Consider the following 23152-nt stretch of genomic DNA (forward strand, 5'->3'; position numbering starts at 1 on the left):
AGTTAACTTTGATCCGTCTGTTTGATCTGCTTTTATTCAAATGATCAAACTTAACCTCAGAGGCAATATAATAAATTAATCTATAATTAGAGCTCAGCTATTTTTCACATTTTAATTCCTCTTGTCCTCAGTAGCTGTTCCCCCTCAATTATTAGCACAAGGCCTTTATTTTGAAGTCAGGATTGCAACGTTTCACACACACACACACACAGCAGAGCGCCTCCTGGTGGTGGAGAGAGGGACCGACAGAAAAGTGAAAGAGAAAAGCATGTGAAAGAAAGAGATGGTTTTAGAGGAGTTTTTCCTCCACAGTCGCCAAAGTGCTGCTCATTTTGGGAACTGTTGGTTTCTCTATAAAAAAATGTTAAGGACTTGACCTTCAATGCAAAGAGCCTTGAGATAATGTATATTATGATTTGGCGCTATACAAATAAAATTGAATTCAATTGTTGTTTCCACATCAAAGAACAAATGAGCAAAGGTTCATTTTATTTTTCACATGTGGACCAATGTTGACCTTTGACCTTCAATCTTTCATTTCAGGGATAAAGTGCAAAAGAAAAAGAAAAAGCCAGCAGGTTAAAAACAGACATTTTAAAAGAATAAAAATACAAAACCTGACAGTCACAGAAACCATGCAACAACATCGTCATAGCAACAGTAAGAATCATAATAAGATCTGCACATCGACAAACTGTACAACTTTGAAAGAGACAACAACAGGAAGTTAAAACAACAGAAAGAGAAACAAACTTTAGTTACAGCACTGATGATTGAAATTTATCTGCACGAAGCTCCAAGCGTTTGACGTCACGTCCAAACATAACGATGTTAAACTTTTCACGCTAAGGAGGCGGCGTCGCTCAGGGAAACAGAAACAAAGAGCTCCTTCTGCTGTTCACATAAATTTATATTTTAAATGAATTAAAATGAGCTCAAGAAAATAATTTCAGAATAAAACTCTGACTCTTTCGTTGGACCAGGATCAGCTCATCCCCACAGACGCCACGTCATCGTCACTAAAACCATAGATGCACCTTCATCGACTCCTTTTTCTTCTGATTCAAACTGGGGATATATTTATATATTTAAAAGCGTCTTTGGATCAAGTTTCTTTTCTGAAAACGTTCGTCTCTCCTCTAATGCGTTAACGTCACCTCAGGGTCGTTCAGGTCACATGGTTTGAAAAAACAACCAAAACAACCAAAAGCAACTCGATAAACTGGACCTTGACGACTGTCACATGACTGACTAGCAACCTGAACGGCCCAATGAGAGCAACCATCAGAGAACTTGAAGATTAAACGAGGTTTCACTTGTCATATCAAATTGCTTTTATTATTTAACTCAATATGGAATTCAAACACAAAGATCGTAACAGATCTGAAGCCTCGTTTAAACTTGAAATCAGCTTTTGAATAAATTCGTCACAGGAAACTGAATAAAAATATTCTCAGTACAAAACCTTAGATGGCTCTTGAAGTGAAGGTGAACAAACATTTAACGTAAACAAAACCTTAATAAAAATAAAATTTGATAAAAACAACTAAAGTACGAATTTAGAAATGGTGCATCACAGACAGGAAGTGACATCAGAGGATGTTGTGCGGTTGAGTCTGATCCTTTAAGGTCAACGCTCTGATACCCGAATCCCGATCCTTTAATCTTTGATTATCTGACCCGTTTCTTTTTTGAGCTCCACGGCTCCACAGTGAACGATTCCAACAAACATCTCATACTTTAAGAAGCAACCTGGTTGCACTTTGCATCTTCACCACTGGATGTCACTAAATCTTACACACAGAAGGTTTTAGGGCTGAACCACAAACTGTAAAGATGGACGACATGACAGCTTTTTAAAAAGTGAAGCCAAATCATCGACCGACACATCTCGATTGACAGCTGAGACTGACTCCTGATTGGTTGAAAGTGTGTATGGGTGGGGCCTCGATACGCCTCCACTCCACGATCCCTTCTGCACAGACTGACTGTAAATGACGTCATCACCACAAGATGGCAGCGTTTGTATCGAAGATGCTTTAGGCTGCTGCTCGGTGACAGCATCATGACTTTCTCTTGTTTTCACAGTGCAACTTTCCTCAGTTCTGTTTGAGGCTCAAAGACAAACTCAGACGTTTTCCACCTTGTGGAGATATTTACTAAACTTTTTCATTTTTGTTATGAATTATTGGTGGCGCTGCAGCCGTTAGCATGTGAGCTAAACTTTGCTCAGTTCATGGCACTAAAACTCATTTTCACATCATGCAAAAAGGATTTTAAGTCTTTTCACTTTAACTGACCTGAAGCTCTCAATGTCACAGGACGGAGGGAAACACACACACCCACTCACCCACACCCACACCCACACACACACACACACACACACACAAAGCAGCTGTATTAACACCTCGAAATGCGAGCGTCGACAAAAACATTTTGTTCTTTGTTGTGTTTACAGGATGAGAACAGTGCAGGGATGGCGAGCACCAAACTTTGGCGGTTTGGCAACATGAAGAACAAACATCATCGTGCGAAACAAACTCCTCCTGACTCCAGAGAAGAAGAAGAGCAGGAACACATTTGTTTTCTGAATCAACGCAGGATTTTATTCTGAAATTCACAATAATTTAAAGATCCTGCTTTAGGTAATTTTTTTTCAGAACTGTAACGATCGATCAACATAAAATTAACGAGACAGTTTTAAAAATAAATTGTTTTAGTTCATTTTGAAGCAAAAAACATGATCTACATGATGTTTTAGTTTTTCACCATTTTCTTACAATTCAAACTTTTAATTTATACGAATAATAAACTACTGAGATCAACATGAATCTGTAATAAAACAATAAACACTCATTCATTTATTAAATGTTCAAGTTCAAATTCTTAGAATTCAGTTTGCTCTCAAATAAACATGCTTTTGTCAAACACGTTAATTTACTGATAATCTATCGATCAGTATTAAGTCTGTTTAAGTTTCTCTGGTTAATTTTGAATGAAATAATTTTAAACATAAAAAAAAGTTTCCGTAGTAAAAGTACGATTTCATTTCATCGCGTTTTTTTGATAAAAAGAATTTATTTCTAACACTGGTTAGCTGCTCTGCGAAGGTCGAACATGTGAACACAAAGCATTCCACTGCATCAGAGCGACCTCTGCTGGAGGAGCGGCGTAATTAAGTGCTAATGTCTCGAACATTGTTTGAGAGATTAAAAAATTGAACAATAAAACAGAAAACTAAAATACTCAGTTGACATCCAATAAACTTCAAAACTTAAATCTGAGAACCTGGAATTTTAAATAATGAATTAAAAAAAATCTGTGATTTAAATGATTCTTAGCCCGACCAATCCCAGATGAGTGTGTAAAACACACCTCCACATTAATGTAAAAACGTGGCGACTGTTTGTTTTAAATATATTTAAAATAAATAATTTCATTGAACACATTAAAATGTTATGAAATCAAAGCGCCCCCCCAAAAAAGGTCATATTCACTCAAACCTCCAACTTTTCTGCCGCTGCACGTTTTTCATCCTCTCGTCTTCACGTCATCTCGTCTTCACGTCATCTCGTCCTCTCGTCATCTCGTCCTCTCGTCATCTCGTCTTCACGTCCTCCAGCGTCCATCCACTCACTCTACATGTACAAACACGTTTTATTGCCCTGAACTCGGAGACATTAGAGGAACTCTGCAGCTGAGAACGTCTCAAACATCAAATGAACTGAGCTGAATGTCCAGTTCATTTCTTTCACCACAAAGAACCTTGAACAGGCCCTAACCCGTAGTTACTACTGCAGCACACCGACGCCACCTAGAGTCGCATTCAATACTGAACACACGTCTCATCTGTGCTTCTTTTCTGTTCTATAAATCCATTGATCTGAAGCAGCAGACGGCCTCAAACAGGAAGTTTAGAGAATGAGGATATGAGGAGGCAGGGAGGAAGAACACACACACACACACACACACACACACACACACACACACACGCACACGCACACACGCAGTATCACAGGTTTCTAACAGCATAGGTTTACAGTGCAATGGAAACAAAGTGTGTTGGCTTCATCTATCCTCATTGGCTCTCTGCTGTCGCCAATCTAGGATTTCCACCAATAAGGAACAGGAGAGGTCAGGGGGCAAAGTTGCAGGTGAGGTAAAGCGTAGTGAGAGCTGATAAAAAGAAAAGAGGGAGGGGCTAATGTCCCTCTCTCTTTGAGGAGGTGCTGCTCTCTCGTCGACCCCCCTCCTCTTCCTGGCCCCTTCCCCCCATGGAGGAGGAGATAGACGGCGAGGAGGCAGGAGCAGCAGAGGAGGAGGAGCTGGGAAGAGGCAACGGCGGGTTGACGTGCAGCTCCACCGGTGTCAACATTATTTCGACTTCCCCCCGCTCCTCGTGTAGCATGGGCAAGGAAAGGGGAGGAGGAGGGGGGAGGTGGGCCACGGGGACAGAAGCGCTGCTGTTGTTATTGCTTGGTCTTGGAGCTTTCTGGATGACCTCCACCATCGGCGTCCGTCCTGATGCCGCCAGCTCCCAGCTGGGGTTCCCTGGAGTCTGGAGCAGCAGCAGCGGTCGACAGTGGCGTTCCTGCTCAGACACCCCGCGCGGCTGACACTGTACCACCACGTCGCGCTGCTCCGACAGCGCCGGCAGCTGACTCAGAACCAGGCCGGGGTGGTCCTGGATCACCAGCTCCAGTACCGGCTGCGAGGAGCAGGAGGACGAGGAAGAGCACGCTTTCTGGATGACACCACCGGTCAGGGAGGTGATGATGGGAGGGTGGGAAGGAGGTGCAGGGGGTGGGGGCTGAGGAGGAAGGGGAACAGGAGGCGGAGCAAGCAGCGCGTCCTCTGGCCTAGGTTTTCTTGGTCGGCCACGTTTCCGTTTCACTGGATGAGTGTTGGCAGCAGAGCCACCACACATGCCTGGTGCACCAGCTGACGTCACCACCTCCAGGGGGCGCTTGGTGACATTCCCTCGAGCCTTCTGGACCACAGAGGTGGGGGCTGCTGGGGTGTTTTGCGGCTGAGAAGGAGGCAGAGGTGGTGGGGGCGGGGCGACCTTCTCTCTCTCGTAGGACAGGCAGCCCTGAGGCAAGATCATCACTGGGACAGGGCCGCCTTGCTGCTGGGGCAACGTTGCCATGGCAATGACCTTCACCCCACCCCCGCTGGCAGCAGCGGCAGCAGCCGGACCTCCAGGTCCAGATGCCCCTCCGACACCTGAGGCGTCCTTGGGCGCCAGAGAGGGCGGAGACGAGCGGACAGAGAGCTGGGTTTTATCGGGGATTGAGCTACGGGGGAGGATTCGGGGTAACTGCTTCATGAACGCCTCCACCTGCAAAATCAATCAATTTGTTAACTTCATCAATTGATTTGTTTATTGATCAATAATAATAAGACACACGGTCGGACACAGGTGCAGGTATATGGAGGTGTTGACTTACCGCAGGGCGCAGAGAGGAAGAGGAGGAGGAGGAGGAGGGAGGAGGCAGAGCGTCCAGGGAGGAGGGCTTGGTGGCGGCTGATTTGTCTCCAGACGGCAGCTTCAGTGAGGACGATTCTCCAGGCTCCTTCTGCGTTCAGACAGGAAGTGGTGAGCGGCAGAGACAGCGACTGAACAGTGACTGAACAGAAATACGTGTGAGCACCTTCTGATCTGCAGCTCCGTCTGACTCAGCTTTCGAAACAACCAGAGCTTTCTTGATGACCTTGTGGGGTTTGGCTGGACCTCCTGCAGACAGACAGACACACGAGCCAATCAAGACAGATGGTCAACCTGAAAACATGATGAGACGTGGACTCTGTCCTACTGACCTGCGAGCGCTGCGGAAGTGACCAGCTCAGCCTGGCTGCAGCGAGGGTTTACAATGTGCTCCTGGATCAGGTAACGAGCGATCTCCACCACCGTGTCGAAGGAACGCTTCAGGATCTTCTGCGCCCAATCACAGATCAGCTCACATGCAGCCTCTGTCACTTCCTGCTTGTAGGTCTGAACTAGCTCCGTCAGCTCCGCCTGAGGAGGAAGAGGAAGGAGCGTCAGCTGAAACTCTAACAAAAACTATTACTACTATATCAAAAGAATATTAAAAAATCATTAAAACAGTGAGGATTGTTCACTCACAACTTGCCTACACTCCAATAGGTGGCACTGTGACTATAACTGAATAGTGTCATGTAGATATCTTCAGGTCAGGAATCAAACATGTGAAGTCTGGGGAACAGTGTGTTTGAGTGTTAGTGTGTGTGTACCGGGTCGTTCTTCAGATCCAGGTTTGGCAGCAGAGGCATGTTGAGCACCGTCTTCCTCCTGATGCCGCTGTAACAGTACGTATGAGCCAGGCAGGTCAGGGAATTCAACCAGCAACTCTCATAGTCCGACCTCATCACAGTTTACTGACTGTTTAATGCTGAGTCACAATCCCACTAAAGCTCCTCAACCAGCCCATAATATATCTTTACTGTGACATCACTCTGTGTCTGTTACATCAATGTGCGTCTGTTACATCACTGTTACATCACTGTGACATCACTGTGACATCACTGTGCCCCTCAGGCAGCAGGAAGGATATTTGGATTGTCCTCTGCCCCCGAGCCGTCGGGCCTTGATGTTGGGGAAAATATCTCTGATGATCTTCCCGAAGTTGGCGGCGCTCAGAGGTCGATGCTGCAGGTTCTCACAGTATCTCCTGAAGAACAACAGAGGGGGAGGGGTCAGCGGTCACATGACCCAACAACAACTTGAGAAAATGTACTCTGTGCGTTGGCTTGAGTTTTCTGACTTGTACGTCTCGTAGACGTCCTGTTTGGGCAGGCAGGTGTCCGAGTGCTCCTCCAGGTGACTGCGGATCCAGTTACAGGTGTGAAGCTGGTCGGCTGTGTTGAACGAGCTGGAGTCCCCAACACTACACACACACACAGACACACACACAGACACACAGCACACACACAGACACACAGACACACACACACACACACACACACACACACACACACAGACACACACACACAGACACAGACACAAACACACACGACCACACACCAGACACAGACATACACACACACACACACAGACACACACAGACACACACACACACACACACAGACACACACACACACACACACAGACACAGACACACACACACACACACACACACACACACACACACACACACACACACACACAGAACACAACTCAACACCTGTTTTCCTGTGGAACTATGCTTAGTGAACGACACTGTGCAGCACTGACCTCTTGTCTCCGGAGCTGGGTCCCGAGGGCAGCTGGAGGTACAGGTACAACTTGTCATTGTCAGAGAAACGCTGGACGTCTTGCTGTTGAAGAAAAACAGAAAACAGCTGAGGTGACGTCCACGATTCTTTCAACACGACATGAGAACTGTGGCTTTGGTTCTTACCAGGATCTGATCCACTTTGGTCTGAACGCTCTTTCTGGGAGACAGAGAACACACTGATCACACACATTGATCACACACTGATGACACACACACACACAGATCACACACACACTGCTCACATACACACGCTGATGACACACAGATCACACACACACAGATCACACACACACTGCTCACATACACGCTGATGACACACAGATCACACACACACACACACACAGATCACACACACACTGCTCACATACACACGCTGATGACACACAGATCACACACACACACACACACACACACACACAGATCACACACACACTGCTCACATACACACGCTGATGACACACAGATCACACACACACTGATCCACAGATCACACACACTGCTCACATACACACGCTGATGCACACAGATCACACACACACACACACACAGATCCACACACACTGCTCACATACACACGCTGATGACACACAGATCACACACACACACACTGATGGCACACAGATCACACACACACACACACGATCACACACACTGCTCCATCGCTGTAACAGATCACACACACCACACCAGATCCACACACAGATCACACACACACACACACTGATCACTGCAGGTTAAAGGTTGTGATTGAGGAGCGGATTTAAAGTTTTGTATATTTATATCAACACTGAGGAGCAAAATCAACAGAATAACCCTTTAATCAACTTTAGTGTCAGAATTATGACCGTGAATAAAGATGGATGACATAATGGCTCCCAAAAGTGAAGCCAAATCATCTGGATCGCCCCCTGGTTGCTGGTTCAAATACTCCGCCTCCTCCTAAACCTAACCCTTCATGTCTGAACGGTGGGAGGATGTAGAGACAGGTCGTTCATCTTTATTTACAGTCACTGATCTGAACTCAATCAGCAAGAAGTTAGTGACATTACCGTCATGTGATCATCAGTGAGTAGATCAGAGCAGAGCTGACTTACGAGATGTTGTTTTTCAGTCTCTGCTGCAACATGCTGGGCTCAGTGTCGCCCTCCCCCGCCTCCAGACTGCCATCCCCCCGCCGGGAGGCTTCGGCCCGCTGGTGCCGGTGGTCCTCCGACATCTGGACCAGCTAACCAGTGCGGAGAACCAACATCTGGAGAGAGACAGAAAAACCAACACACATTACATATTTAGAATTCCAACCTGTATTTACTGACCAATCAATCAATCAATCAAATTTTATTTGTATAGCCCATATTCACAAATCCCAGTTTGTCTCATGGTCTTTAACAAGGTGAGACGTCCTCTGTTCTTAACCCTCAACAAGAGTCAAACTACTAAAACCTTTAACAGGTAAAGAAGGTAGAAACCTCAGAGACACGTGAGGATCCGTCTCCCAGGACGGACACAAGTGAACAGATGTCACGTGTAAAGGAGAACATCAAGATAAAGGTTTTAGCAGCATTGATGAGGGTAAACATTTTGAAGCATAACTGAAGGTCAGTGAATTGGTGGATTAATGTCATTAATGGTCAAGTGTCTGAGGAGAAATATTATATATCAAGCTGTCCTGCTTCAATCACAGTCTGTGGTCAGCAGCCAGCACGATCAGGATCCACCATCAAGATCGGATGCCACTATAGTCCACAGTCATTGTCCACTGCCGCCATTAGGATCCATCACCAGCTGCCACCTCGGTCGTGGTCCACCACCAGTATCTGATGCCAACACGATAAAGGTTCTGCCTTTATTATCACGATCAGCCACCACGATGCAGAATCCACAACTGGATCCACCACTCTGACCTCTGATACGTGATCCACAGATCCTAATCCATGATGTGGCCACAGCGCGGCCCTGGATCTGCGAGCGATAAGGCAAAGGGACTCCGGGGAAGAAGTCAAGTCAGTAACATGTATTGATGGGATATGAATTACTTTGATGTGATAACGATTGAGAAGAGGAAGGAGAAGCTGGAAAGAGAAGCTCCGTGTGTCATGTGTCCCCCGACCTTCTAGACCTACAGCAGCTGACGTGGTTGAAAAGCTCAGGAAACGGAGTAACTGACCCTTGAGTCTAGAACAACAGACACTAGTCCATGATTCATTTCAACCCATTCAACAATAACACACAAACAAACACGTGAGACATAAACAACACGTGGAACATTCATCCCGACACAGAGAGTTGTTCCTGGAGGCCGGTCTTATTGTGACACGTTGACAGCTGTCAATCTCAAAGATGAAAGATCCCCACACTGTATTTGTTTTATATGATTGTACTGTAAATGGGTGGCTGTTGATAGATTATAGTTTGATCAATGAACATGAATAAGTATTAAGATTTTATTATCTTAATTAAAGTGGGTTAGGTTAGTATTTTTTAATCCTGAGACACCTGGTGTGTTTCGATCTGATTGGTCAACATGTTATAACAATAATTCCCAGCACTGAACCATCTATAGATATATATATATATATATATATTACTGAACAGACCCAGAGCTCCCACCTCTGTAAGAACAGTTTAAAGTTACTAAGGTAAGTTCGCACCTGACACATTCAATCAATCTGAACCAAATCACACACTGGGATTGTTTTCATCTTGAATTTTTCTGAGTAACAACAACGTTAAAGATTCAATATTCCATGTTTACTGGCTCATCCTGCCGAGCAACTAACTACCTACCTGACTACCTACCTAACTAATACCTGACTACCTACCTGACTAACTACCTACCTACCTGACTACCTACCTAACTAACTACCTGACTGACTGACTACCTACCTGACTAACTACCTACCTGACTACCTAACTACCTAACTAACTACCTACCTGACTACCTACCTGACTAACTAACTACCTACCTGACTAACTAACTACCTACCTAACTACCTACCTGACTAACTAACTACCTACCTGACTGACTAACTACCTAACTAACTACCTACCTGACTGACTAACTACCTGACTAACTACCTACCTACCTGACTGACTACCTAACTAACTACCTGACTGACTAACTACCTACCTGACTACCTACCTAACTACCTACTGACTAACTACCTGCCTACCTGACTAACTACCTACCTACTGACTAACTAACTACCTACCTACCTACCTGACTAACTAACTACCTGACTGACTACCTAACTAACTACCTACCTGACTAACTAACTACCTGACTGACTACCTACCTACCTACATACCTGACTAACTAACTAACTACCTGACTACCTAACTAACTACCTACCTACCTGCCTGACTAACTAACTACCTGACTGACTGACTAACTACCTACCTACCTACCTGACTAACTAACTGACTGACTACCTACCTACCTACCTGATAACTAACTGCCTAACTAACTAACTACCTACCTACCTACCTGACTAACTAACTACCTGACTGACTGACCAGCCTCCTCAGTAGAGGTATTGAGTCAGGGGCCTCTTTCTGGGCTCCTGTATAAGTTAGTTTAAGGGCCCATGATCTCTTTTAGTAGATTTACTAACCAAGTAAAACAGAATTAATCCGTCAGTTAAAAGTTGACACGTTGTGAATGTAAGGGTCTGTGTGTCAGATGAACCGGGGATGAACCGGGGCTGAACCGGGACTCTGTGTGTCAGTTGACCGCAGACAGACACCACTCCCGCCGGGTCCCTCCCGCCTCTGTCCCGGTGCAGGAGCAGATGTACCGGTTTGGGTAAACCCGCTGGAACAGGCCCTATGGCTGCCGGGTAGTGACACATGGCGGCTGTCACGGTGCCGTTCAACGTTCCCGTTCGTAGCGGTAGCGGGAGGCGTGTTCGAGGGGAGCCGAACACAGCCCGCTACCGGCTCCACTCACGGCTGCCGTTACCCGGAGATGTGAACGCGTCAGCGGCTGAGCTGTGACCGCGGGGCCGGTGCGTGTCCCGCCTCACGGCCGGTGTGTGTCCGGTGTGTGTCTCCAGCGCCGGTGGTCATGTGTCTGACATTTACTATGAACACACCGACACAGCAACATGTCAGAGCCCCGCGAACAGACCACACACACCCGCAGCATGAGCTCCACACGCACCGGCACCGCGACACGTCAGCGGGCTTCAACACAGGCAGACGAGCCCGCGGGTTCGAGACGGAGAGAACCGGTTCTACCGGAGAACTCGTAAACTCGACCGTTTACCGTGAGGCTAGAAGCTAGCTGCTAACCCGAGATGCTAGGTGACTAGCCTAGCTGTTGGCTCTGTCCTAGCATTAGCATTAGCATGAGCTGTAACACATGTTCACCTGTTTTCAGACGCGTTTCAACACAAACAGCTGATCGATGGTGATCAGCTGTTTAAAGTCATTATTTTAAAAAGAAAAACAAAGTACCTGACACAAGCTACTGCTAAAATCCCCTCTGGTCTTTTTGTGATTGGACGACTTCGTTATGTCTGCCTGACTACAAAGCCGACGTCTATTCTGATTGGTGCGCTGTCACAAACTTACCCGGTTACCAAAAGCGGCTGAAATTCTATTTGTCGAGCAGAATTTTTTTTCTGACAGGGATTATTCTGATTGGACGCGTGATCCTGGTCTGCCCAGTTACAAAACAGATGAGTAAATCTCGTGAAGTCTGCATAGCAACAGACTGTGTGGATTAACATTTAGTCATGAATTAGACATGTTCTATATGATTAAATGACACAGTCCTAAAGGTTATGTATTATTAGACCAAGTTGTTTTCTTATACATTTTGTCAATTACCACATTTCTACTTCACCTTGAATCTCTCCAGGGGAAATGTAACTATTTTCACTTGTTTTTTTATTTGTTAATGTATTGTACTGTTTTGAGAAATGATGTATCAATGACATTATAATGAATTTGCAAGGAACTGAACATTACTGACAAAGTAAAAGACTTTCAAACACTGATCACACTTTTAAATGTTATTTTCCAATGTATATAATATAACTGTAGAAAATATAGGATATGATTGATGTGCATCACTTCCATGGTTTTAACGTTTCAAGCTGTGATCACATTCATGTGCTCAGAAGAAAAACCAGAAAAACACATTTAGATTTATGACATTTATTTTCCATTATACAAAAGAGACACTGAACATCAGAAAACTTCAAGTGGGGAAGAGAGCAGAGAAATATCTGGTCTTCATCATCGTCTTCATTCAAACCCACTGCAGAGAAACAGAAACGGACGTTTGATATTCAGACTGTGACAAACATTTATCATCGGAATGATTATATTTTATGGAGATATTTCATTACTTAACATCCTAACAGTTTGAATTGTAGGAAAATAAATATTAAATTATAAAACATTTTTCTATTTATTCCAAGCGATATAATAATTATTAGGTTAACAAGAGGCTCAAATGCCTTTACGTTTTAATTTATACATTTTTCCAAAAGCCTGGAATCACAAACGGTTTTAATTTACAATAAGAAAGTGAAAAAAGGATCAACTTAATCACATTTGTTTTTTTGGGGCAAAAAAAATGATATAACTTTAAATCTCATGACCAAATAATTCAATAGAAAACAATTGTATTTTTATGTATAGGATTCAACAGCCTCCTCCTTCGACCTTCGAACCTACCTGACCAGGTGAGCGATGTCCCAGTTGGTTTCAGACGACAGAGGACCGATAATCTCCACGCCCTCTTCCGTTACTATGGCGATCTCATGCTAAAATAAACACCACAAATTATTCTTTATCTAGAAAAATTATCTTTATCACATTAAATAACTGCAGTTATTGATGGTCTTTATATACAGTCGCCGATCATCTTTATATACAGTCACGGATTGTTTTTAGATATTATATACGAATTGAAGTGAACTTACTTTGTTGTAGGAGCGAGCGTCTCTGTAGTAAAGAACTTTGAGGCAGCGCTCCAGCAGCTCCCGAGCCTCCTGCTTAGTGATCTCCACTTTATTCTCCACCACCTCCCTCATCAAAGGCTGCGCACGCACACACACACACACACACACAGTTAACATCAGGAGCACTGCAGATGTTGAGGTGAAGTCAGTGCACATCAGTTTCTCTCACCTGAGCCAGGTACGCTCCAAAGCCTGTGGCCACTGTGGGAGCCTCATAGGCCACGCCCAGCTTGTCCACGTAACCTAGGAAACTAGAGAGAACATAAATGGCTGACATGTTAATAATTATACTCTTTAATTTTTCTTAGCACCAATTAACAGCCTCAGTCTGTCGCCACCTCTCTCCGTTGTAGAACCCTCCAATGACCACTGTGTTCCACAGAGGATTCATTCTGCTGCGGCGGTTGTACATGACTCTGGTCAACCACGAGTGAACCGCCTTCGGACTGTAGCTGTGACCGTCGCCAAGCAGCTCCTCGTCGATCCTGTTACACACAACAATCAAGCACAGAGTTCTGACAACATTCATCAGTTAATGCGAACACGGGCCCCTAGAGCTGAGGGCCCCTGAGTCAGAACCTCTGTTTGAAGTGAGTGTTTCTGTCTCTCAGAGAAACAGACACGTCATTCAGAGACTAAGGCTCAATCCCATTTTGGCCCTTCCCCTTCATTTTGTGCGTTCAGGTGTAGGGGTAGGCTTCCCAATACCTGTTGGGACCACTGCTAGCAGCCTGTGAGCAGAGGGACAGAGGGGTTGGGTTCTATACTCGCCCAAACAGAGATTTTTCAGACCCTCACTTTAAACGGAGTGGTACCCAGAATGCCCCGCGAATCACCGGCAAGCAGGGAGAGACCCACAAATGTAGTATTTTCTCCATTAAGGATTTAAAAATTGCGATGATTGTAATAACCCTAACCCTCCTGGCAGGTTGCCTACAGACCACTGCTAGCAGCCTGTGAGCTGTTGATTCATACGTGAAATAATGAGCATCAAGCTTTTAGATTTCAAATGTCATTGATTCACCTGCATTAGCACAGATGTTATTTGGATATTATAGGTTTTTCACTTTAGTAACTGCAAACAATAGCATTGGTTTATTTAAGATCGCAACAATCTTATAACAATGACATCCCGGCTAAACTGTCACGTCTGTTTCATTTTCCAACTTCATAGTGACATCATGAAAATTCCTACCAAAATATCATTTTTGGAACTAAAGTCCCAATGGATGCAGAGACCTTTAAATGATCCATGACCATATGACCTTTTTTTTTGTTTATCCTAATCCTTGCAATTCTTTATGCAGGAAAAACCCTGGCCCGACACTTTTTTATTATACAGAGACAGTAAAGTACCGGAACAAAGCACCGGGTACCAGTACCGAATTCCAGGCATCAGTTCAAATGTGAACCCATCACGAGGTAACAGTGTCCATATCTTTTCCACAATCAGACTTCAGCACATGAACACACCACAGGACTCTGGACATGAGACCCGTGGAGCTCGTGGGTGAACAGTCGGACCTGTTGACATCTTGAACCAGAGGGAAAGTAAACGTTAGAGCGGACACTGTGTCGGCAGCTTACACCATCTGTTCGATGATCTGTTTGAGGTACTGGTAGTCGGCGTAGTCTCCGGAAGCTCCCAGGATCGTGTTGTTGTTCACCTGAAACACAAACTGCTGTTCACCTCTGTTCGGACACAACAATCACATTCACATCTAGAATCAGCAGCGAGCGTCACCTTCATGAGGCGGGAGATGTTCCTGAATCGAGCCAGAGAACCGTACGAGCCCAACATGTCTGCCGCGATCATGACGCCGCCGGTGAACTTCACGCCGAGCACCGACGTCCCGGTCACCATCGGGTTCCTGCGGAGAGACTTGTTCGTTTAAACATTCTGAGTTTGATCACACAACAAACTCAATCTCAACCTTCTGAGCATAATTTATATCGTATTTATATTAGATTTCATAAATGTGAGATTCCATATATATTAGATTCCATACGTATATTTTCAGATAATAGTTTGTATCACGCTGAGCTGCAGTGACAGAAGCTAACAGCTAAAGGCTAACCGCTAACAGACTGCAGGATGTACGGACTGAAAATCATCGGGATCAATATCAGCGATCGATTAAAAGGTTGAAATTACTTGTTTACGTTTGTTCTGATCATGAAAAACTTTCAAACTGCTGTAAACCGTCAGCTAGCTTAGCATCTGTTAGCATCTGTTAGCTCCACGATGATACAGCAGAGCGGCGGAGCTCAAACCGAAAGCGCCAGCGGAGCTCCGGGTAAGATTCTGGGTGAAGCTCGGAGGCTATGAGAGACGGAGCGGACTCACAGTGTGTGTCTGACCGGCCCACATGCTGGAACCGGCCCGCTGCTGCCGCCGCCGGGGAAAGAGTAAAACTGTCCGGGCTTCGGTCCGTGCTCCCAGAAACTCAGCTTCAGACCGGACTCCATGTTGAATCTCTGGCGGAAGTGACGCCACAGCGTCTTCTTAGCCACACGGTTTGACGTCAGAGGGCGGGGATTTACCGCCCCCTGCTGGTGGGAATCAAAAGCGACACGAGTCCTCTGATGACGTGTAAATAATCAGGGATGATATATAAAGTGTATATAAAGATACATGTCCTTAAAATACATATTTAAGGCACGAGTATTTTATATTCGTATTTGAGCATAAAGTACTAAATTCTTCACAGTTCCTGTTTACAGGTTTTTGTGTTTGTTAAAGCAACAGAAACTAAATCTAACTCTACAGCAGAGGTCTTCAACAGGGGGTCCGCGACCCCTGGGGGGTCCGCGGAGGTACTGCAGGGGGGTCGCGAAATTTTTGGTTGATTAGACAATTTTTTAGACTTTTTAAATTTTTAATTTTTTTTTCCAACCAATTTTTTTTCCAACCAATTTTTTTTCCACAAATTTAAACATTAACATGAATCCAACATATTGTAGCGAACGGATAAATGGAGGCAGAAGACGTTATCTTTCAGTCAGCAATGCACACATTAAGCGACACACAATAATAAAAACATGAATATATGAACCTGTGTATTATTTGAATAGCTTCGTATTGAATGCACAATAACAGGGTAGCTATGTTTATACATGGCACTAGGCCCAGTTTAATATAAAACACAAATTTATAGAATATATATGGTAGGGGGGTCCCTGCTCCATCTCTCCATCAGTTTGGGGTCCTTGGCCTGAAAAACGTTGAAGACCCCGGCTCTACAGTGTTTTAAACATTTAACCCGAGTAACGTTAGCAGCTCTCACAGTTTATGTTAACTTTCTACTTTTAGCCTGTGTTAAATTTTCATCGCTTATGTACGGGGAAAATATATAAAGTGTTTCAGAGCAGTTGTATAACTTTACTTTATCATGCTGACAGATGTTTAACTTAGTAAACACATGTGTTTTGTGACTTATTATTGTCATTAACAATGTTGTGCTGCAGAGTCTTGAATCTACAGGTTGTTATCTCATCCACCTCTTCTCTCAGGGTGTCACTTAGTGGAGGCTGTTTTGTGTTTAGTGAGAATTGTTCCTAAATAACTATAACCCAGATGTGATGCAGATGTGATACAGATGTGATGCAGATGTGATGCAGATGTGATACAGATGTGATGCAGATGTGATACAGATGTGATGCAGATGTGATGCAGATGTGATGCGGATCAGAGCAAATGGTCAGACACTGAATATAAAAAACGTGAAACATGGAGTTTAAAAGGTTTGTATGAATTTCTGTGGTTTATTCACACATGTTTTAATAATCAGAGCTACTGAACATCTGGATCTCACCACATTGGTCTCATGATGTTCACATGTGTTTACATCATGTTGTGAAAAACACATTCATAGGTTGTGATTTGCTTTCATTTGATTGATGATTCATGTCGACACTGGATGATTCAACAGTTTGTTGTTCACTCAGGATTCATCGTCTTTCAGCTCTCCAGAGGATTTCTTATGACAGAAATCTGACAGGACGAGGAAGAGAAGAAAGGATACTGAACAACCACAACAACAACAACAACCACAATAATGATAACAACCATTATAACAACAACAACAATAGTAATAATAATAATATTAGTAATAATCAGACCTGAGACTCCGTCGTAGATGAACCCTTTGTCGGCAGTGAATCCAAGACACTCGGCTCGTTTCTTGTGGTCAGTGTGAGAAGCTTTCAACTGATCAACATCTGAGTGATGACCCTCCCTCTCTTACACACACACACACGCACACACACGTTAAAAACACAACTTCAACCAAACATTACAAATGTATTCTTGATAACAACGCATGTGTTACTGTGTGCTTGTGTGTGTGTGTGTGTGTTTGTGTTTACTGTAGATCAACAGGAAGCGTCCATCTTTGTTTGTGTAGATCACCTCCAGACAGTCTGAGCAGCTCTCGTACAAATCCAGGTCACCTGTGTCATTGTAGGGTTGCACAACTCCATCCTTCTCCACCGCTAACACACACACACACACACACACACACACACACACACGTGTAATCTATTTTATTTATTTAATCTGTTGTGTTTTAGTAAATTTTATATATATTAATATTAAACAATGATTTAATTATAGTAATTCACTGTTACTGTACAGTATTCTGCAGCTGCACTCACTTGCGGCGAGGCTTTGCAGTGCGTGGCGGTCGGAGGCCACAGCGGACGACGACGACATTTTGAGGATGTAGTTGGAACATGAGTTATCACTGAAAATAACACAAAACACAACAAGTTTTAACTAATGATGGAACAAGACCATGTTCAAAATAAAATAATATGAACTCTCCTGGATCAGGATCAGGATCAGGATTTGACTCAACACTCACGAGTGGAAGTTCTTCTCGTTGAACTCAATGGTTTTGTTGTCAGCAAGGAGTCGCAGCTCGACATGGGAACTGGTGATGTTAGGAAACATGTTCCAACCTTCAGGAATATCAGTGGTGGACCAGACCAGAACCCAGTCCCCAAAGATCTGCAGAGACAGAGGGACAGAGAAAGAGAGAGAGAGACAGAGAGAGAAAGACAGAGAGAGACAGAGAGAGAGAGAGAGACAGACAGAGAGAAACAGAGAGAGACAGAGAGAGACAGAGAGAGAGAGAGAGAGAGAGACAGAGAGAGAGAGAGAGAGAGAGAGAGAGAGAGACAGAGACAGAGAGAGAGAAAGAGAGAGAGAGAGAGAGAGGGAGAGAGAGAGAGAGAGAGAGAGAGAGAGAGAGAGAGACAGAGAGAGAGAGAGAGAGGGAGAGAGAGACAGAGAGAGAGAGAGACAGAGAGAGAGAGAGAGAGAGAGAGAGACAGAGAGAGAGAGAGAGAGAGAGAGAGAGAGAGAGAGAGAGAGACAGAGAGAGAGAGAGAGAGAGACAGAGAGGGAGAGAGAGAGAGAGAGAGAGACAGAGAGAGAGAGAGAGAGAGAGAGAGAGACAGAGAGAGAGAGAGAGAGAGAGAGAGAGAGAGAGAGAGAGAGAGAGAGAGAGAGACAGAGAGAGAGAGAGAGAGAGAGAGAGAGAGAAGAGAGAGAGAGAGAGAGAGAGAGAGAGAGAGAGACAGAGAGAGAAGAGAGAGAAACAGAGACAGAGAGAGAGAGAGAGAGAGAGAGAGACAGAGAGAGAGAGAGACAGAGAGAGAGAGAGAGGACAGAGAGAGAGAGAGAGAGAGAGAGAAAGACAGAGAGAGAGAGAGAGAGAGAGAGACAGAGAGAGAGAGACAGAGAGAGACAGAGAGAGACAGAGAGGAGAGAGAGAGAGAGAGAGAGAGAGAGAGAGAGAGACAGAGAGAGAGAGAGAGAGAGAGAGAGACAGAGAGAGAGACAGAGAGAGAGAGAGAGAGAGAGAGAGAGACAGAGAGAGAGAGAGACAGAGAGAGAGACAGAGAGAGAGAGAGAGAGAGAGAGACAAGAGAGAGAGAGAGACAGAGAGAGAGAGAGACAGAGAGAGAGAGAGAGAGAGAGAGAGAGAGAGAGACAGAGAGAGAGAGAGAGACAGAGAGAGAGAGAGACAGAGAGAGAGACAGAGAGAGAGAGAGAGAGAGAGAGAGAGAGAGAGAGAGAGAGAGAGAGACAGAGAGAGAGAGAGAGAGAGAGAGAGACAGAGAGAGAGAGAGAGAGAGAGAGAGAGACAGAGAGAGAGACAGAGAGAGAAGACAGAGAGAGAGAGAGAGAGAGAGAGAGAGAGAGAGAGAGAGAGAGAGAGAGGAACACTCACTCAGTGAATCAGTGGAGGATCCTCTGCTGTTCACACTTCTCCTGGATTTAGACTTTATACAGGAGCTCAGGAGGAGGAAGAGAAACTGAGTCTCACTCTTTGTGTTCACACTTGATCCTCCAGAGAAGATACAGAGGACTGAGGAGTTCAGGTCTGAAGCACCTAAACTCATTAAGTCTGAACCTGCAACTTTACAATCATGTTAATGGAGACACATGTTTTAGTGCCACCTCTGGTCTGGATGTTTTAACATGATCCTGAAACAGCTGCTGCAGAGAAGTCAGGATCACCTGAAGAATCCAAAGCTTAGGACCATGACTCACCTGGTGCAGGTCGTCTGCCGGCAGCGGCTTCTTCAGACTGTGACATTCCTCCACCACCGCCGCTGCGTTGGAACCCAACGCCACCACCAGCACCAGCAGCAATTTCTCAACACAAGTCATCGTGCTCAGAGACCAAAGTGTGAGAGGAGGGAGGCTGGTGAGGTTATAACGGCCCCTGGCCCCTGCAGGCCTTGCCCCCTTGTCCCCAGTCGGCCCCAGTTGGCCCCTGCTGGCCTCACCTCCTTGTCCCCAGGCTCGGATTCAGTTGGCCCCTGCAGGCCTCACCTCCTTGTCCCCACTGGCTCACCCCACTTGCCCCCTTGTCCCCAGTCGGCCCCAGTTGGCCCCTGCTGGCCTCACCTCCTTGTCCCCACTGGCTCACCCCACTTGCCCCAGTCGCCCCCCACTAGTCGGCCCCGTCTGTCCAAAGTGTGTGTGTGTGTATAAACACTGTTGTTGACTCGGATCCTGTGACTCTGTTTATTTGTCTGCGTCACATCTGGACTCTGATCAGATTTAACCTTTTTAAAAATTTCCCTCTGTGTCACAAATTTTCTGTTTAATGTCTAAAACCCGATTTTAACTTTTGTTTTATTTTGAACTTTTCTCGTGTCACATGTGTTTTATTGATGTTTGTGTCTCTTCATCTGATTTTAATGTGATTTTACTTTAATTATTCATATGTTTAGTTATTATTATTATTATTGGTTACAAAAATATCTATTGATCAGCTCCTGTTCTTTAAAATAATAGCAGCTGAATTGACGGTGATACTGAAGGAAACTTTCATTTGAAGTTTTGCAGTGACGAACATTTATTTTCAGTAAATAATGAAAATAAAACCACAGACAACAGGTTTGATGTTTGGAGAAATTTGTGTCTTTACTTCTTGTTGCTCAGTCTGAAATATTGACGACTGTTGAGTTTCGACTTCAGAATGACAACTTGACGGATTCTCCCTCGGTGCAGAAATCTGCGGAGAGAAGAGTCATGTGAGCTTGTGATGTCAGAGTTTAATGTGCGAGGCTGCAGGGGGACGCACCTTTCTTCAGGTTGTGGTGAAAGTCTGGTTCTCTGGAGAAGCCGAGGCAGCTCGCCTGATGCTTGAAATGCTCCAGGTCCGAATACTTCACTGTCGACTCCCGGCCTGGAAACAAACACACCCAACATCCATCAAGGTTTCAGATACTGACGGAGTCATTTCCTGTCTCTGACCTTCTGCTTCCTACCCATCAGATACAGAGACTGAACCGTCGTCCCCTCGGCTCCAGAGATGCTGATGTTCATGAATCTCAGCATCTGATCCAGGTTCCCGACGGTGCTGTTGATGTTGAAGACCAGACAGTCGTCACTGCTCGATAACACGTGGAACACAGACGTGACGTTCATGGCTGAGGACACACACACACACACAGATACACAAAGTGTGACACTAGTCAGGGAGTCTTCATCTTCATCTCCATCATCATCATCATCATCTTCATCATTATCATTATCATTATCATCATCATCATCATCATCATCATCTCATCATCATCACCATCACCATCATCATCATCATCATCTTCATCATCATCATCACTATCTTCTTCATCATCATCATCATCATCATCATCATCATCATCTTCATCATCATCATCATCATCATCATCATCATCATCATCATCATCATCATCATCATCATCATCATCATCATCATCATCATCATCATCATCATCATCATCTTCATCATCATCATCATCATCATCATCATCATCATCATCATCATTACATCATCATCATCATCATCATCATCATCATCTTCATCTTATGATAATATTTGCTGACTTTATAAATCAAGTGAGAAGTTATTTTCCATAGAAACAATCAGTCGCCCTCTGCTGGTCATACACACAACTGCAGTGTTGTGTTGAAACTTACTCGACACTGTTGCCGTGTCACCGTCGATCGTCGCCTTGGACGACGAGCTGAAGCATTGTCCATTCCTTTGAAAAGAGGAAAAATTAATATTCTGTCGGAGCAGGTTTATCACATCCTGTCACATGTTGTATTTAAAGGTGTGAAATACTTATGATAAAAAGCTGAAATGATTATTTTTCACGTGGACTCACATCTTGTTGTTCTCAGAAAATCCAACTTCACCATCGCTGCTGTTTGTGATGTTCAGCCTTGAGCTTTCGGTGATCTTCAGGAAGTGGTTGAATAATTCACCTTGAGTGTAACCAACCAGAAAGTTCCAACTGCCATGCATCTGCACACCAGCATGAAACCAGTCAGAGTCACACACACACACACACACACACACACACACACACACACACACACACACACACACACACACACACACACACACACACACACACACTTGGAAATTGTACAGAAAAAAGAACCAGATACTTGTGTCTGGTGCGTGTAGCACCTCAGGGCTCCATCCTCGGCCTTCTTTAAGTTTCCATGAGCTAATATTACAGTTAAACATGTTTCTATGTTGATGACACACACTTACACATCCAGAGTCAATGTAGTCAATGTATCAGTCTCTGAAAAGTGTGCAACCTTTAACTTTTTAATAAAACCAAAGCGTTTCTAAATCAAAACGTGTTTGTATTTCTTATTGTGGTTCATAGGAAGAACAGAGCTGAGGTGTGGCCGTGACGTCACAGGAGAGTTTTACCTTGGAGGCGATGTCCCCAGACAGCGGTGCGACCAGCTGGGAACATTCTTCAGGTGTCGGCGCTGCGCTGCACACAAACAAACCCACAACCAGGAAGTGAGAGCTGAGCCACAGATTCATGATGTCACGGCCGATGAGCTGCAGATAAACCTGAGGAAAAAGCACAGCAGAGGTTGAGCAGAGTAACGACGGCTTGGAGACGCTCGGCCTTTATACAGCTGACGCTACGTTTTTTTATTGTTTACACTTTGAGGGCAGAAGTTTCTCCAACAGTTCCAAGAAGATTTCGTAACGACACTGGTGGGTTTGTGTATCTGTCGTTTACTGATTTCTTGAATCGTCCTTGGTTAGTATGTTTAGTTTGTGACAAACCAGCTAAAACAAACAGAGATACAGTTGGACCTTTGACCCGAAGATCTGTTGGTTCAACTCGTCTCTGAAGCTGTAAACGCTGAAAATAAAAAAGACCCTTTTCAATCTGATGATTCAGGAGCTTTTTCAATCAACTTTATTATTTTTTAAAACTTCACGGGTGAAAAAAACAACTTCAACAAGTTCATATTATTATTGTGTTGATAAAACTTAAAATAACTTTATTTAAAATAAACTGTTTGTCACTTTTTTATTTTTTCTGTTCGTGCAGGAC

The 23152-nt window shown here is 44.5% G+C and overlaps 4 protein-coding genes across 6 annotated transcripts; all 4 read right to left on the reverse strand.

Moving 5' to 3' along the window:
• Positions 1-470: 470 nt before the first annotated feature.
• rfx5 (regulatory factor X, 5) lies at positions 471-11960 on the reverse strand. Of its 3 annotated transcripts, none has more exons than XM_035182303.2 (11): positions 11754-11960; positions 8393-8547; positions 7422-7455; positions 7256-7338; positions 6786-6908; positions 6576-6692; positions 6256-6334; positions 5821-6019; positions 5655-5737; positions 5451-5579; positions 471-5341 (listed from the first exon to the last, which is right to left on the reverse strand). In XM_035182303.2, exons 2-11 carry the CDS (start codon positions 8512-8514, stop codon positions 4202-4204), a joined length of 2109 nt encoding a protein of 702 aa, XP_035038194.2. In that variant the 5' UTR covers positions 8515-8547; positions 11754-11960; the 3' UTR covers positions 471-4201. The 3 variants fall into 3 exon arrangements, with proteins under 3 accessions (XP_035038194.2, XP_035038196.2, XP_035038195.2); XM_035182305.2 differs by having other exon boundaries at positions 11093-11960; XM_035182304.2 differs by having other exon boundaries at positions 10910-11960.
• Positions 11961-12442: 482 nt separating this feature from the next.
• psmb4 (proteasome 20S subunit beta 4) lies at positions 12443-15775 on the reverse strand. The gene is made up of 8 exons (XM_035182350.2): positions 15618-15775; positions 15015-15141; positions 14858-14937; positions 13609-13755; positions 13440-13521; positions 13232-13348; positions 12984-13072; positions 12443-12561 (listed from the first exon to the last, which is right to left on the reverse strand). Exons 1-8 carry the CDS (start codon positions 15737-15739, stop codon positions 12549-12551), a joined length of 777 nt encoding a protein of 258 aa, XP_035038241.1. The 5' UTR covers positions 15740-15775; the 3' UTR covers positions 12443-12548.
• Positions 15776-17015: 1240 nt separating this feature from the next.
• Positions 17016-19983, reverse strand: LOC118124486 (saxitoxin and tetrodotoxin-binding protein 1). The gene is made up of 6 exons (XM_035182354.2): positions 19833-19983; positions 18136-18281; positions 17927-18015; positions 17639-17764; positions 17393-17512; positions 17016-17264 (listed from the first exon to the last, which is right to left on the reverse strand). Exons 1-6 carry the CDS (start codon positions 19950-19952, stop codon positions 17215-17217), a joined length of 651 nt encoding a protein of 216 aa, XP_035038245.1. The 5' UTR covers positions 19953-19983; the 3' UTR covers positions 17016-17214.
• A 705-nt stretch (positions 19984-20688) lies between these two features.
• LOC118124487 lies at positions 20689-22707 on the reverse strand. Its single transcript, XM_035182355.2, has 6 exons — positions 22507-22707; positions 21944-22083; positions 21753-21817; positions 21062-21223; positions 20875-20979; positions 20689-20805 (listed from the first exon to the last, which is right to left on the reverse strand). The coding sequence occupies exons 1-6, from the start codon at positions 22624-22626 to the stop codon at positions 20765-20767; spliced, it is 633 nt and encodes a 210-aa protein (XP_035038246.2). The 5' UTR covers positions 22627-22707; the 3' UTR covers positions 20689-20764.
• Positions 22708-23152: the final 445 nt, after the last annotated feature.

The sequence above is a fragment of the Hippoglossus stenolepis genome, chromosome 17 (genome assembly GCF_022539355.2).
Source record: "Hippoglossus stenolepis isolate QCI-W04-F060 chromosome 17, HSTE1.2, whole genome shotgun sequence".
NCBI lineage: Eukaryota > Metazoa > Chordata > Actinopteri > Pleuronectiformes > Pleuronectidae > Hippoglossus > Hippoglossus stenolepis.